The sequence below is a fragment of the Bos indicus x Bos taurus genome, chromosome 19, assembly GCF_003369695.1.
Source record: "Bos indicus x Bos taurus breed Angus x Brahman F1 hybrid chromosome 19, Bos_hybrid_MaternalHap_v2.0, whole genome shotgun sequence".
Lineage (NCBI taxonomy): Eukaryota > Metazoa > Chordata > Mammalia > Artiodactyla > Bovidae > Bos > Bos indicus x Bos taurus.
In genome coordinates, this window is record NC_040094.1 from 50063973 (window position 1) to 50080637 (window position 16665).

At 39.9% G+C, this 16665-nt stretch overlaps 2 protein-coding genes across 3 annotated transcripts in view; one reads left to right on the forward strand and one right to left on the reverse strand.

The window, feature by feature from the left end:
• Positions 1-633: 633 nt before the first annotated feature.
• On the forward strand, positions 634-3422 carry C19H17orf58 (chromosome 19 C17orf58 homolog). The gene is made up of 3 exons (XM_027517716.1): positions 634-761; positions 996-1187; positions 1846-3422. Exons 2-3 carry the CDS (start codon positions 1085-1087, stop codon positions 2034-2036), a joined length of 294 nt encoding a protein of 97 aa, XP_027373517.1. The 5' UTR covers positions 634-761; positions 996-1084; the 3' UTR covers positions 2037-3422.
• An 864-nt stretch (positions 3423-4286) lies between these two features.
• BPTF (bromodomain PHD finger transcription factor) overlaps positions 4287-16665 on the reverse strand; it is a 134666-nt gene continuing 122287 nt past the window's right edge. For both annotated transcript variants that reach the window (XM_027517714.1, XM_027517715.1), the window contains 3 exons: positions 16251-16335; positions 13058-13244; positions 4287-7906 (listed from right to left, as the gene is read on the reverse strand). In XM_027517714.1, the coding sequence (XP_027373515.1) occupies positions 7870-7906; positions 13058-13244; positions 16251-16335 (309 nt within the window). In that variant the 3' untranslated portion in view covers positions 4287-7869. The remainder of the gene's footprint in view (positions 7907-13057; positions 13245-16250; positions 16336-16665) is intronic.

Genomic DNA, 16665 nt, shown 5'->3' on the forward strand with positions numbered 1-16665 from the left:
CATCTCCTTCCTCAGTCTCCCCGGCCTCACCTCGCCTCCCCTCCTCTCGGCCTCTCTCCCTTCTTCTCGGCCTCTCCCCTTCCCCCCCTCCCCTTCCCTCCCCTCACAGTCTCCTCTTTGCCCCCCTCCTCTCGACCAGCCCCCTCCCCTGCCCTCTCCTCTCAGCCTCCCCGGCCTCTCCTCCTCTAATGGCCTCCCCGGCCTCTCCTCTTCTCTCCCTACAGCCTCGCCGCCCCACAGCCGGAAGCCCGACCCGGGCGAAGGCCCGAGTGCGGAGATGCCTGGACCCCGGGCGCAGCCAGTCCCCGAGGCCCCGCGGCGGCCGCGCGCGGCCGAAGCCGCTCCCCGTGCCTGGTCAGACCTGAGGCGCCGGAAGCCCCCGCCGCCCGCGGAGAACCGGGCGGGCTTCCGGGAAGCCGCGCGCGCACCCGCCGGCCCGCCGAGCCCGCGTCTGGCGCAGGCCGAGAACCGCGCGTCACCGCGCCGCCAGCCGGCGCTGGGGGATTCCCCGCGGCGCGCGCGCGCCCGGGCCCCGCGCCTCCCGGCAGTGCGGCCTTCCGCGCGCGCCGCCGAGATCCCCGCCGGCCCCGCCCACCCCAACCGGCCGCGCGCCGCCGCGCCGCCCCCGGAACCCGCGCCCGCGCCGCCGCCGCACCTCGGCACGCTGCAGGGGGAGGACGCCGAGCCCGGCGCCGAGCCCTGTGCGCGCGCCTGCAGGGCGGACTTGGACGAGCGCGAGTCCTATTGCGCCAGCGAGTTCGGTGAGTCCCGCCCGCAGCTCCTCCCGGGCCCGGGCGACCGAGCTCAGGCCACGGGGCGAGCGAGCCTTTCCGAGCCAAGAGCGCCGGGCTGTGGCCCGGGGCCCCTAAACCAAACCCTAGAGAAACCCACCCACTCGGTCTTTCAAGACCCAGAGATTTGTAAGAAACCCACTGGGGGGAGAAAAGAGGATGTGAGCGCTATGCATTTCTCCAAACTCTGTTTTTTGAAAGCAGCGTTGAACGGAATCGTGCATGATGTAGACGTCCTCGGCACAGGGATCCGGCTGGTGACTCTCCTGGTGGACCGAGACGGGCTGTACAAGATGAACCGCCTGTACATCACTCCGGACGGGTTTTTCTTCCGAGTCCACATACTAGCCCTAGACTCCTCTAGTTGCAATAAGCCTTGTCCAGAGTTTAAGCCAGGTATTGAAACTGACCGAAGGGACCATTTTGAATATGCACTTTATGCCACTTTGTAACGTGTGTATGCCACAGTTCGGCCCCTATCGGTCATCTCAGTACCATTTTTTTGGGGGGGGGCGGGGAAGGGTATTCTAAAATGAATAGAATTTAGACAAGTATCACTTCGGCCACTCTGTGATTTAAATTCCATCAGCGAACACCCCCTCCCGGCTCCTCTGGTTAAGGATGGGAACTGCGCGCGTTGGCACAAAGCAAGTCACTATTTGTTGACAAGTGGAGTGAATGATCGAACACAGTTGCCAGAAGGCATGCCTAAGGGGCTGTTTAAACTGTTTATAGTCGTCTTTGCGGGGGCGGGGGGCGAGTAATGCCTACTCCTACGTCGTTCTAGAAATGTGCTCTGTAAAATCTTGCTGGTACTGTTGTGAGTGGAACCTTTGTTCCTAGTGTTGGCTACTAACAGCCTGAGAATCTGATTGTAAAGGTCACTCAGCTGTTTCCACCTGTTGTCTGAGATCTGAATGTCTGAGATTCAGCAAGTGCAACAAGATCGTAGATTCAAGCTATAGGCATGTCTTAAAGGTGTTACGTTTTCTTGTTACATGGCACTTGAAAGATAACTATACCTTTATATTTTGGCTTTTTTTTCCTTCTTCAGGCAGCAGGTATATTGTGATGGGCCACATCTACCATAAGAGAAGGCAGCTCCCTACAGCTCTGCTTCAGATCCTGAGAGGGCGCCTTCGCCCAGGAGATGGACTACTCAGGAGCAGCAGCAGCTACGTGAAAAGATTTAACCGAAAAAGGGATGGGCAAGTGCAAGGGGCAATTCACGCCCAGTGCATCTGAAACACACCAGCTGGGCATTTCTGGATCTGAAACTTAAATTCTGCAACAAGACAGGAAAGGCCTTATCATCATATAATGGGATTTTCCTTTAGAAAGGGCACATAGTCCCTTTAGGAACTATTTGAAAGTCCCAACTCTCATCTTGAAGTCACTGTCTTATTTACAAAAGGCTTCTTAAATGGTTATGCTTCTGAGCTCCATGGCGGGGTTATTCAACTGGTGTGCCAGTTCTTCACACAAGCTCAGCTCACTGACCTGTCCAGTTAACAGATCACTGCTTCATGTTGTTTATTTTTAATTATTTTAATTTAAATACATTCTTCAGTAGAAATAGTTCACAAAAACATTTGCTTGATCTTAAATATACAATTCCAAGTAGTTTGTATCATGTATCAAACCAGATTTTATACTAAAACCATCACATTTTAAATTCTGTACATAACAGTAAATGCACTAGTCAGACGTATTAAATGTCATTTAGATCACATTTAGATCAAACACTAAAGTTGGAGCCCAAGACAAGTATTGAAGTTTTCCACTTAAAAGAGTACCGAAGGTCTTATGTCAAGCAAACAGGTGTTCCTGATGTACCAAAATACAAGATACAGTGTATTTTCCCGCCTCCCAGGTTCTAAAATCCTATGTTTTGTGCCATATTGGCAGCTATCCCAATGCCAAACATATTCTGAGTGTATCTGATGTCATTTTTCTATTAAGACCAAGTATCATGTTTGTGTTTGTAAAGCAGTAAATCTTGCTGTGAAATCAGATCTTGGATGCACCTGGTTTTTTTAGCCTCATTGAGCCCCAGAAGGTTTGGGCAAAAAGCATTTCTCAAACTCACTCCCCAAACCCTGGAACCAGTATTTAATGATGGCTTGCAAGCATGTGAATCGTAAATGTTTTCCAGCTAGCTTGAAAAATATTTAATCACGAACTGAATTTATTACTGATTTTATATCTGAGCCCACAAAGACATTAACTGTTTTTTTTTTTCCCCCAGAAGACCAAGCTGTGCTTTAGTTAATTTGAAACTGTGAACAGAGACACTGATAATCCTTGAAGGTGACTGCCTAAAGAAAAATAACTGCACTGAAGAGAAAAACAGCACATTTGGTTTCCAAGGAGATGCACTGGAGTTCAAGCTATGTCAGTCTGTAATGGCCTCAAAGAGGCATCATGTACACACAGGATGTCAGGACAGCACAGTGACTATACAGCCTAAAACATATCTGCCTGTGATAAGATACTGTTACCTTATTTGTCCCAAATGAGGCAAAAAGTCGAGAGGCTCTAACTATTCTGTGGTAAAGCATTAACTAAAGGATTTTTAGAGAGTTTGCTGAGAATGAGTTTTGCCCAAGCTTATTAAAAATTATCCTAGAATTGCCTCTTGGGAATCCACTGCATTATTACATGAACCATTGACAGATTATAGTATGCAGTGAATGAAGAGCTTCTGGATTAGTTTTCTTTAGGACAGAAATTAAGACAGAAGTAGCACCAGTCACAAAAACCAAAGCTAAACTTGTAAATGTCAAATGGCTAAGTGGTGATCCGGAGTAACATGGTGGGGAAGATTACAATGTGACCAAATAGATGATTAGTTGGATGGTCAGATGTTAGAGTATAAAGGGAAGTATTATAAATAGCTCTGGTTTAAAAGAGAGGGGGAAAAATCACTTTTATATAAGACTGAGGGTTAGGGTTTGATTAGACTGTTAATAGTTTGAGAGGTTTTGAAATCACACACAAGTCACTTAGAGGTCACATGGTTAAAGTGGCAAGCACGTCAACTTTTTAAAAACTGCCTTGTTAAAACCAAGGCAATCATTCAAGACCAAGTTTGCAGTGAAAGACAAGTGAGGCTCAGGTGAGGTCGAAAAGTGGTCTGTGTGGGGATATGGACGGGAGGCAGTGAACAGACTGGTAATTCCAGGTTAGGCAAAAAAGTTTACGAAGAATCTCAATATTAGTCAGTACTTTGGACACAATCTTTGAATTTTATGGAAAATTTTAACTTGCAAATTTACTGTAGTTCCGAACCCTTCTGTTGATACGATTTTTCTTAGTATGTTGGTTTGTGCTCCAGAGACTAAAGGATCTTGGGCACCATACTCTGTTGCCTTCAAGAGGAACTCAAAACATTCCTCCTTCAATTAAACTGTTGGAGCTCAAGCAGAAAAAAAGTGTTTGTCTTTTGATAGGGAAAGGTTCATAAAACATACACACTTTTGTACTAGCTTTTAACTCTTAAAGACATCACTTGGTACTATTTGTTTTTCTCAAAATAATTTTTAAGGTTCATCAAACACAGGTATTTGCAAACACCTAAAAACTGACCTGGCCCTTCCCAGGTGGCTCAGTGGTAAAGAAGCCACCTGCCAAGCAGACGTGGGTTCAATCCCTGGGGTGGGAAGATTCCCTGGAGAAGGAAATGGCAACCCCTCCTAGGATTCTTGCCTAAGATATCCCATGGACAGAGCAGCGTGGGCAGGCATGGGTTCCATGGGGTTGCAAAGTGGTGGACAGCCACCACTACCAGAACCTGACTCACTGTCTACAACAGGTGACTTCAATTTCAGGTGGACTTTATCATTTTAAAACTGTAGCACTTATTTCTTTAGTTGAATCTGGTCCAAATCGGACCAAGAGGGGTGTGATCTTCTAAGAAATGTCTTTTGTGGTATCTTATTCCAAGTATCCAAAAGTACTTTGTGTTCAATTCACTAAAAACCTTTCCCCAAGTACTTGTAAGACATTACTTTGTTCCTGAGAGGCCACCATTTTCATTTTAAGGACGAAATCTGACCCTCATGGGTAATGGCCTCAGTCATGAAGCTACGTGTGTAGATTTAAGAGGTCATCACGCTGGCTCTGTAGTATCAGAAACACAAAGATGTAGGGAGTTTGCCTAACAAATGAACAGAAACAGGGAAAGAACTTTTTATTTGCAGATTCCAGGAAGGTAGATTACAAACAACAGCAAATCTCAGCATCTCTTTAATAACACTCTAGGCCACTTGAAATATAAAAAAGTAATTGTTTTACTTTAGAAAATATCTCTGAAAGTTCACTTTTTAACTGCCACAGGACATTAACTAAAATACAAATCCTGCAGAGTTTGGGTAGGAGAAAAAAAAACCTTACCAATATTATGAAAATACTTTTTATGAAATGGTTTCAAGGATTGTGAACTTGGCCGATGAAATATAACAAGCATTGAAAATACTTCTAGCCAAGGAAATTGTTGATGCAAAGTAAACATATATCTATATGTATACACACACACAAGTCCAAAGGCTGGGTAGAAAAACCCTAACAGTATAACAAATGTGCATTCTAGCACTTGGATTATTGAAAGCAAAATAGTTGTATTATATATACTTTATTGAGTAGCAGAAGCTTATCAAATACTCATAGAAAAGCAGCTTTTGAAACTCATTATGTGTATATAAGAAGGCGTGTTTTCCCAAAAATTACTTTTCAAAGACTAAAGCTCTGTAGTTGATAAAACTATAAAATGTCTATGTATTTATATGGTGATAGAAATCACAAGAGGCTTTATACTATTAAATACACTTATGAAATTAACATCTTCCTGGTCCAAGGATTCCTACAAAATTTACCATTTTTGTACAATTTGGCAATGTCAACATCTACAGAAAATATATTAACCAACCAACCAACCACTGTTTCATTAGGAACTGCACCAAATCCAACGTCAAAAACATTACTTTATTTTTCTAGGATGAAATGTCCTATTACGTACAAAAAGAATTGCCGTTTAAATTTGCCACAATCTGTTAAAAACATAGCAATCTATTGCCTACAGATAGGAAAGTTCTTGCCGCAACGTTTTAAGTGATTAAGCCCATCTATATCTATATATATATGAATAAATAGTACAGAAATACTGTGACGTGATGAGATGCAAAATAATTTCATAATTCATTAAAATGTAGGATTCTTGCATCAGCACAGTGCATACAATATGTAACATTTTTTTGAAAAGCAAAAGGACAAAATAACCTATGTTTGACTACTTCCATGTTAATATTTTAAGCAAAAACTTTGTTTCCATGTTTTCAATGTTGAACAATTAGTCTCTTTTAGTTTGTAAGTAAAAGTGACATTTTTATGTACAAAAAGGAATGGGCTTCATTAGATAACATTAACCCAGAATAACTTGTACACCTGAGCCTGTAATAAGAAATAATTGGGAACTGTAGTAACGTCTTTCTTTTAAGAAACTAAGGTCTGGGAAGGTTTTGCATAGCAGGGTGATATTAAACAGAGGAAACTTAAAAAATAACTATTAGATAAAATTCCAGAACCTGGTAGGACAAAGCTAATATGAATTAGTGCAAAATCTAGTAAAATTTTTGCAAAGCTGCATAAACCAACTATGGCAGATCTCACAGAAGCGATTATAACAATGTAGAAATACGACGTGTAAGATTAAAACACTGAAAGGAAAAACATGCAAACTACACCTTCCTCTGAGGTTTCCCTTTTCCCCCTACTGCTTACACTACTTTTTCTTACGTGGGAAAAAACCCCAAACAACTCAACCAACCAACCAATACAGAAAGGATGAAGTCATTAAAAAAAAAAATGCCCTTCATAAAATATCAGTAGCAGTCTGTAAAGGGTAGTCTGCCTGGTATCGTAAAACGTACAGACGAAGGCAACGTGTATTTTGTCACATTATCTTTTTTTTTTTAATCAGTCTGATCAATTGATGCAACAGGATTAGCACCGTTGAATATTTTTCTTTGACATGATGACAGTGGGCTGGGTATTGTAAAATTTAGGAGCACTACTGCCCTGGAGAAATCCAGGTACAATCAGATCCTTCTGCCTTTTTATTTTTCTACCTTGTAGCCCTCCCTTTCCCCTCAAAAGGCTTACGGAGAATCATTAGCGCACATTCAAAGACACCATCTGTGGGAGAAAAATGATCTCCATTTATTTTGTTTCATATACATCCATAGTTGAATTTTAATACAAAAAGAAAAAAAAATTAGAATCTGACAAATGTTTACAAACAAGATACCTTCAAATAGATTTTACTCATTTTAGCCTGGTGCAGAGTAAATGACAAATTGTTCTGTTATATTCAAGGCAACAGAGTCTGTAGTCCAGGACACTCAGCCCAACCTTTATGCAAGCTTAATTTTTATCTACTATGAACAATAAACTCATTGTTGATTCCCAGTTGTGTGTGTGTGTGTGTGTGTGTGTGTGTGCACATGTGTACATAGCAGCTCCTTTCATAGAAAGAAAAGACATCTAGAGGTCGTCTTGTACTTTTACCTACAGGAATCATGATAAGATACAGAATGGATTACATGTAACCGGGGCTGGATTTTATAAGAAAAAATAATTAGCTGACAAATGAGGGCAGCAATAAAAAAGCGTCTTTTTTGCAACAATAAATAAATACAGTCGAAAGTTTTCTGCGAGACTCTAAACCAGCTTCTTCACTGAAGAGCAGACGTGGCATTTCCATGGAGTTACACTTGACCCCATATTATCTTTTTTTTTTTTCTTGCTTTCTTTTTTTTCAATAAACAAAGTTTTCCCGCTTCTGCCACAATAGTAAAACCATTTGATCTTGACAAGATAATGGTGTCGTTGACTTTGCTTTCCCTTGTCCGTTGGACAAAATTGGCCAAGAATATAATTGGACTGTTATGACCAATAAAAACGAAGTTTAGGTCAAGTCTTGTCAGGATAACCTGACTAAAAACATCTGGCTCCTTAATTTTAAAATAGTTCAGACAACCAGATTCTTGCTGTGTTTTATGTTAGGTTAACACGCTGAACTTTAAGAAGCTGTAGACTGCAGTTTGTTGTTATGAGACCTACAGAATACAGAAAAAAGGGAACAATTAAGCACCCTTCATTTTTTAAAACAATGATGCTTTATGTGGATGCCAAGGTCAGTCTGTCTGGGGAAAGCAGCCATGTTCTTTCATTCACCCTTGGCAAGCAAATATATGAAAACAAGAAATTAAACAAGTAACCTATAATATTAAAATTTTTCATGGTACACTAAACATGATAATTCAGTGGAAAAAGCCAATATTTTTTAAAAAGGAATATATATAATATATATATATATAATATATATATATATATTTGTCCAATACAACATTTTTAGCCAAAGGGACAAATAGAAACATTTACAAAAGCATTACCATTGTGGTAAAAGATGTGGATACCTATGCGTGTGTGTGCTTATTTACATTGAGTTGGGAAGTATGAAGGAAAATAATACTAAAAGGAGAGAAATAACAGTATTAAAATCACAGTTTTTTCTATTAAAGTTCAGAAAGTCTCCTTTCTAGTTTCACAGTTTTATTAACAACTTTTGTTAGTAAACCAAATTACTGTACAGTTATCAAGTATGTACTATTGCAATGGTGTATATAAATACAGTCTTCCAGGAGTTTACAATTCTTAAATACATTGTTCAACATGGCTGCTAGAATAAACTGTTTACTACTATACATCTTTTTTTTTTTTTAAACATTAAAAAATTATATTAACTAATCTGAACTCTGGGGGGCAATTCTGAATTAGGTAATCACGTGGTACAATAAAAGAAAGAGTGACCCCAACATCCAGTTCTGATTCCAGTTAAAAATTCAGACTAAAGATATCACAATCTGTAAGAAAAGAAAGAACACGGATGATAAAAATGATGAATTGTAACAAAGAACAGTTAACGAAAATAATGCTGGAGATTGCAAATTAAAAATGGGGAAAATATGGCAAAGGAAACACTGGAAATCCATAAATAAATAAAATTTCAAAGATTGGCTACATATATGTTTCATTCTAAACTCAACAAAAGTTCCCTAATACCACTTCACATTTTTTTTTTAACATAAGCAAGACTTGGGCAGAGTCCTCAGTTGACTTCTGTGTTCTTCAATAAAGATCATATAAGCTAGAATATAATTAAATAGCTATAGAAAGTACTTGGGGGCAAGCACTTCTGAGTGGTCCCTTCACTGTGAAGACCCAGCCTTTATGTCTCCTCTCCTTCCCCCAATTCTCTACTTTTGTAGCAGGCCCACCTCATCAGCAGCTGCTGCCACCCCTACTCGGCTGGGATTCAAATCCCCCAGCTTCCACCAAAGGGTAAACTAAAGCCTTTTCAATTAAAAAAAAAAAAAAAAAGCAGTTTCAGAAATTCAGCTGGAGTGTAAACTACGTAAGGTAGGAAGCACAAAGCACAGAGGGCTTATAGTAAGTTTCAACCTAAAGTCTGGGCTGCCTGAGAATTCCTTGGAACTTTCAGTTCTTGGGTAGGGAGATTTCTTACACTGCTATTTCTTACTTTATCAACTTTGCATTGTTTAAATTGTTATGGCAAATGAGAACTGAGCGGCTTATGTAACCATTTTCCCTTCTCCCTTCTTGAGTACAAGTTTTATTTCTCAGTAATTTAAATCTTTCCACGCTTTGTCTGCAGACTGATTATAAAAGTTGGAAATCAATGTGCCATTTACATTATTGTGACTATATAAATATTTTTCTCTGTAGCACCTACTCTTTCCCTAAGAGGGCATTCTTAGTAACCTATACAACTTTTTTCCTTTCATGGAGTTTCTGATTGCCTTTCATCACCACCCCCCCCCCCCACTTACATTCTTAAGTTATCTAATGTATGAATCATTTTTTCCCTCCAGACACATCCCTCCTGGGAGTGCTCCATTCTCCTGCTTCAATTTGCAGTGCCAGCTGCATGGGCCTGCTGTACAAATGCCACTCTGGGTCAGAGTCATTCTCTTAGCTTTCTTGAAATCCAAGGTCTTTCGTTTTTTTGATTTGCTTCTTCTTTTTTTGTTAATGCACATCTTAAAATAACTTGCTAAGAAAGGATGCAAGGGAAAGAAGCTCTTTCTGAGTCCTTATATGACCTGAAAATATACTTATTCTGCCTCTACGTGTGACTGTTTGGCTGGACACAGGTTTCATTTTCCCTCAAACTTTTTGATTATATTCTTCCATTACTCTCTAGAGTTCTGTGTTGTTAGAGAAAAGTCTGATACCAGTCTAATTCCTATTACTTTACAGGAATTTTAACCTCTTTAGAAGCTTTCAGATAGAGCTGCTTGTATCCCTGGCATCTGGAGATTTCAGTTATGGATATATGTGGAATGGACCAGTTACGGAAACGTGGAATGGACCTTTTCCCACTTGTCTGGCTGGCTTACACGTTTACCAACCATTCTCATCCCTCCACACCTCCCACCCAGCTCCACCTCCCTGCCCCACAGAACAAGAGGTCCATGGCAAGCCGCTATATTCAGTATCTGATGCATAGCAGTGGCTCAACAACCATTTGCTGAACGAACAGTTTTGCTTAGATACAAAGTTGTCTGCATCTCACCAGCTCAGGAACTTTTTCTTAGTAGTCCTCTGGTAACTTCCTCTCCTCTGTCTTCTCTGTTATTTCTGAAATTTCCATTAAGTGAATACTGGATATTCCATAACACTTTTTTCTTCATATTTTTCACCTCCTTGTCTTTTTGTTCTTTACATTGAGAGTGTCTTGATTCAATGTGTGCAGTAAGTTTGTAAAATTTCTAGTTACTGTTTTTTTTTCAGATTATTCTTTATTTCTAATATCCTGTTCACCATTTTACAGATGCAGTATCTTCTAAAATTTCTCTTGGGACATGATTTAGAGGCTTGCTTTGTTTTTTAAGGTTCTCCTTTGACTTCTCTGGAATCTTTTTTTTTTTTTTTGTTACACCCTAACCTTTCACCTTGGCACTGCAGGCTTTCCTTACATATCTGGCTATCCGTAACTGTCTGTTCCCACTTAAGAGTAAGTTCACAAACTTGACGGGTGCCTGGAGAACCCTGTGCATATGTATGCAGCTTACTAACTGGTGGGTTTTGCTTTAGATCAGAGTTTTCAATCTCAACACCACTGACATTCTGGAGCTGGGTAATTCTTTGCTGTAAAGGCTGCAATGTCCGATCCAAGTGTGGGATGTTCAGCACCATCTCCAGCCTCTACCTATTAGATGTCAGTACCACTTACCACCTCCAAGTGTGACAAACAGCAGTGTCTCCAGGTATTGCTAACTATCCCTTGTAGGCTGAGGGTAAGCAAATTACCCTGTTGAGAGCCCCAGTGTTAGAATAAGGGGAGCCAATCCTTCAGGGATCAGGGGATTTTACTCTGGGTCCCATTCTCTTCTGTCTACTCTAGCTCTCTGCTGATGGTTTATTCTGTTTCTTTGGAGAAAAATCCAGTGTTCTTCCAGTTTTTCAGGCCTCCTACAAGGTCTGCACACAGGGGTCAATGAGGGTGACTAGCCTGGATACGTTGGAGAAGGAAATGGCAACCCACTCCAGTGTTCTTGCCTGAGAATCCCAGGGACAGGGGAGCCTGGTGGGCTGCCATCTATGGGGTCGCACAGAGTCGGACACGACTGAAGTGACTTAGCAGCAGCAGCAGCAGCCTGGATACAGATCTTCAGCTAACGCTTCTCTCTTCCTACTCTCTCACCTTCGATCCTGTTTCAGACTCTGTATGTTGAAGGCTGTCTGGGGTCCTACCAGTCAGCAGGCTGTCGTGTCTGCCGAGGAGCCTGCTGCAGGAGTCTGGCTGCGGCCTTCTTGCCTCCATCAGTCAGTGGCCTTCTGTCTGCTGTATTTCATGATTTGCTGAAATCTCATCAGCTGACTGACTTCTCCCATACTCTTTTCACCACTCTGAATTTATCTCTTTTTATTCCTTTATTATTATTTTCCTGGGGACTCTGTCATATTCAGTAAGTCCTCTTCCACTTAAGTTTTCCAGCTAATGGGTTCATAGGCAACAGTAAAAGCAGGAAGGTTTTAGAGATTCTTTAACTCTCTTGGTTCGTGGTCCACAAAGCCTCCCTACTGCTTTCCATCCTGCCTTGCCTAAAGTTTGTGAGTCTTTTGTTGAGAAGGTGACTGGGTTGTGCCTATCCTTAACTTTAAATACACTGACTAAAGTACAGGTCTCAATCTACCTTGTTACAGGAGAAGGAGAGAAACAAAACACCCAGAAGATTCTCCTAAGAGAAAAATGACTAGAGATTCTTACACTTTGGTATGCAGAGTCCCTTGGGAGTTCACTAGATAATACAGGTGCCTAGGCCCTAGCCTAGCCAAGAGTTACCCAGGGAAGGTAGATCCTCTGACTACTTAGGAAGGATCAAACTAGTGGGCTGGTGGATGGGAGACAGTGAACAATGAATCCCAGGACTAGACTGGTGGCCGTTCTCAAAGAAAAGGAAAATGGGCCTCTGTTGGGAAGAAGAAAGTCATGGGCTTGGAAGGAGCAGGTACTGAAGGTCAGAAACAGAAGGCATGAGGTCAAAGCACCTGAATACCACACGAAGCTGTTCAATGCTTTTTATATGTTACTATAGATTCAAAGGGGCTTTCCTGGTGGCTCAGCTGGTAAAGAATGACCTGCAGTGTGGGAGACCTGGATTCGATCTCTGGGTTGGGAAGACCCCCTGGAGAAGGGAACAGCTACCCACTCCAGTATTCTGGTCTGGAGAATTCCATGGACTGTATAATCTATGGGGTTGCAAAGAGTCGTTGGACATGACTGAGCAACTTTCACAGGTTCGAAGAAAAAGTCTGTGGAATTAAAGTCTAGTTTTGCCCGAGGAAAAAAATCCAGAAAAATAAAATTATTCATGATTTCAAAGACATCACAAACATAAATTAAGGAGAACGTGCTAAGATCCCCTCTTTATGGTCTTCCTCTTACTCTATCCTACAGAACAGTTATTTTTATACTTTTGTAAACTTAGTGAGAGCAAGAACTCTTACTGCTATCTTTGTATGTGCCCCGTGGCATTTAAGACATCTTACATTCTTTAAGCATTTGATAAATGTTTTTTGAATTTTAGAAAGTGGCTCTAATTTTAAGTAGATCACACACAAATCTAGCCATTTCTCATTAGGAGTTGAACTGATTCAGAGCACTGAACACCCCTGCTTACCTGCTAGCCTTGAATCCTTTCAATTTCTGTACAAAGAATGATTCAAGAACTTCTGCACACTGGTAAAAAGGAGAGTCACTTGGATTGTAGTAACGACAATTATCAAAAATTTTGGTCATATCTGCTACAAATTCCGTCAGCTTTTCATAATATCTTCTTTGTACTCTTTCTTCCATGGTAGCAAGGTCTTAAAAACACAAAATGTAAAAGATTTTCAAAACCTTAAGGTCATTCCAATGCGAATACTGCCTGCAGTTCTGACAAACAAGAATAGGACTGACAGATAAACACAATTTCAAAACTAAATCTCAATAATTATTTCAGAAGTGAGAAAATAATTTTGAAGTTCATTCAAAAAATAAAAGCTCAAGAGTATCTAAGAAATATTTGAACAATAAAAGTAATGGGAGAAGACAATCTATGAGAATTTAAAAAAATCATAAAACTGTGATAATGAAAAGTGTGGCACTGTCCAAGATGATACAAACATTAATGGAACTGAATTCGAAACAGAAACAGACCTGACTGTATTCAGCATATGAATTTTACATATGTTGAGGATGTCATTTCAAGTAAGCAGAGAAAGGAAGAATTCATTAATAAATTGGGTTGGAGCAACTGCCTACCTATATTTGAAGAAAAATTCTATCTCATACTATATGCCAAAGTAACCTAGGTGGATTAAAATTTAAGGACAAAAAGGAATGTAGTCAATCACTGAACCACGCATATAAAAGTAGTTAAAATGGCAAGTTTACGTTATACATATATTTTAATACACACACATACACATCTTTGATAGTTCCAGCGTATGCAGGTAGGGGAAAAAGTATAAACAGGAACAACTGTAAAAAAGGAGCCAGTCTGATAAAATTCCAAACAAAATTTGGGCACATCATTTTGTGCAGGTTATGTAAGCTATACAGGAAGAGTGAATGCTTAACACAGCCCACCAGGATAGCACCATAGTCAGAGTTTTTTAAAGTTCCAGACAATCACTGATTGAGTAGCTGTAACAAAGTATGTGAGTAGGGTCTGGACATTTTATGATTTCAATTTAATTTGATATTCCTTTAAAAAAGTATTGGGAGAATATATAGGTAAGTCTTTACATATCTGGGGTAGGGAAAAAGGCTGAAAATACAACTCCAAAAGTAGAATTCATAATGATTAATAGATTTGAATTAAAAAATGTTAAAAACTATCTATGACCAAAAATTACCATAAAACTTAAAATATCCTTAGAATATAACTACCCCTTAAATAACACTGACAAGAGTATGAATATCTCAAGAACAAAATGGCAAAATATATAAATAGGAAGCTCACAGAGAAAAAGTTCAAACAGTAAGAACATCACTAGTTACTGAAGACAGGCAAAAACAGAGAGTCCTTCTTTTGTCCAAATTAGCAGAAACTAAAAGTCCTAATATCAGACTATTAACACAGGCTACGTTTAAAGGACGATGAGAGTGGTGGTAATTTACATTTTACTCCCTACATTTCTGTAACATCTGCGTTTGCACCTCAAACCTATCATTTTGAAATAAATATATGCAAAGAAAAAATGTTCTCAAGAGTGATAATGCTCAGTGTCTTCAGGGGTGCAGAGAAAAGGGTACAGATATATGCCATCAGTGGAAAATGGTTCAACCTGCTGAGGCATAATTTGAAAATACTTATCAGAAGCCTAAAAAAGTATACATACCCTCTGACAGAGAAATTCTGATTCTAGAAATTTTTACTAAGAAAGCAAACAAGAACAATGCAGATGCACAAAGATGTTTTAAAGAAGTGTCATTTATAGAAGCAAAAATTGCATACAACCAAAAAAAAATCCATTTTGGGGGAGGTGATTAAATAAATAATCTTAACTTCATACAATTAAAAACAGTCTGGGTCTATACCACAGCTGATGTGACAAAGCCACTGACTGACAAGTTTATAAAATATGTTATAAAACATGATGATCCATATATATAACTCCATTTAAGAAAATAAAAGCTGCTGACCTTGTTGGCTCCTTCATACCCCTAAAAGAAACTATTTTCAAGTTAGTCACTGTTTGTCCAGACACTTTCTATGCACCTTTAAATACATGTATGTATCCCGAGAAAACACACTTGCTTATGGCTTAAAACCTAGCAAATACTCTGTAACTTTCATTTTTCTTTCAACAGTATATTTGGGAGACCTGTATTATCTTTATGTACATTCCTACATAAAACACTATTTATCTGGCTGGCATTAAAAAAAAGGAAAACATTCTAGCTCTTCAAGAAAAGAACTGTGGTTAAATAAGTTAAGGCATAATCAATTTACAGACCATATAAAGCCATTAAAATTGTTACTGAAGATTAATGAAGATATATGAAGATTAATGACAGGAAGATGAATGCCAGACACATTTACTACATGATCTCAATTTTTTCCTTTTAAATATATATGATTTCAATTTACACACACACACACACACACACACACACACACACACACACACGCAAAGAACATACCAAAATGTGAGAGAAAAAGTGCATGCATCAAAAAGGCTTAGCTGCTCTTGGAATATTTTCATCAGCTAGAATGAATCTTTTGGCAGTTCTGGACGCTTTTACGTATGTTCTAACTTCTATAACTTCTTTTGCAGATAAACTATTTTTAATATAATCATCACCTGTAGCTGTTCATCTTAATATAGTCACTTGCACCTGTTCCTTATTACTATTTTCATTTTCTGGGCAATGAGGCCATATTTTCTTGGATTTCTACCTTTGTTCTCCTTCAGGAAAAGATGAGGAAGAGGGGACAGGAAAGATGAGAGGTTCAAAAAGACCTCAATCTATTCAAGGATTTCATTCCTTATACAGCTACAGAGTATTCTGCTCATCCTTTTTGGCTACTCCTCTCCTGATGGTCATTTATTTCATTTTCAGTACTTTTGCAATTATAAACACTGCGGGGATGAACAACATGTGTGCATATATAAATCCTAAGGGATGAAATTGCTGGGTCCAAAGCTATATAGCCTTGAACTATAACATGTACTCCCCACTTATCCTACCACTGACTATACCAGTTTAGACTCCCACCAGTCCTGCTTAACACAGCCTCATGATTTATCAGTTGCATGGATGAAAAATGAAATAGCTGCTTAGACTTCTGAAAAAACTTCAAGTTCAACTCAAGCACTTACCCATAGGTTCCTTAATAACACCGTAATAATCTGGTGCGTCATTAGGATCCACTGGTTCAAGGAAAGGCCAGGCCATCTTATGGGCCTATATTGATGAGAAAAAAGGCATCATTACTGTCAGGTAGAAATAAAAATTTCACCTAAGCTTCCCATCTGAGTTACTGTATCTGAGTTACTGTATCAGTCAGCCTTTAAACTTGGAGAGTCAGTTTTAAACTTGATGGATGAAATTATTTATACTTGGGACGACTTTTGCTCCAGTTACAAATGATCTCAGATGAACATGCTCTGTAATAATGGTGCTCAGAGGCCTGGGACCTTGCCCTGAGAGGGAATGGTGGAGCACTAGCTTAGAAGTCAAGGAATCTGTCCTCTGGTCCCTACCTGATGACCTGCCGACTCAGTGATGCTGCCA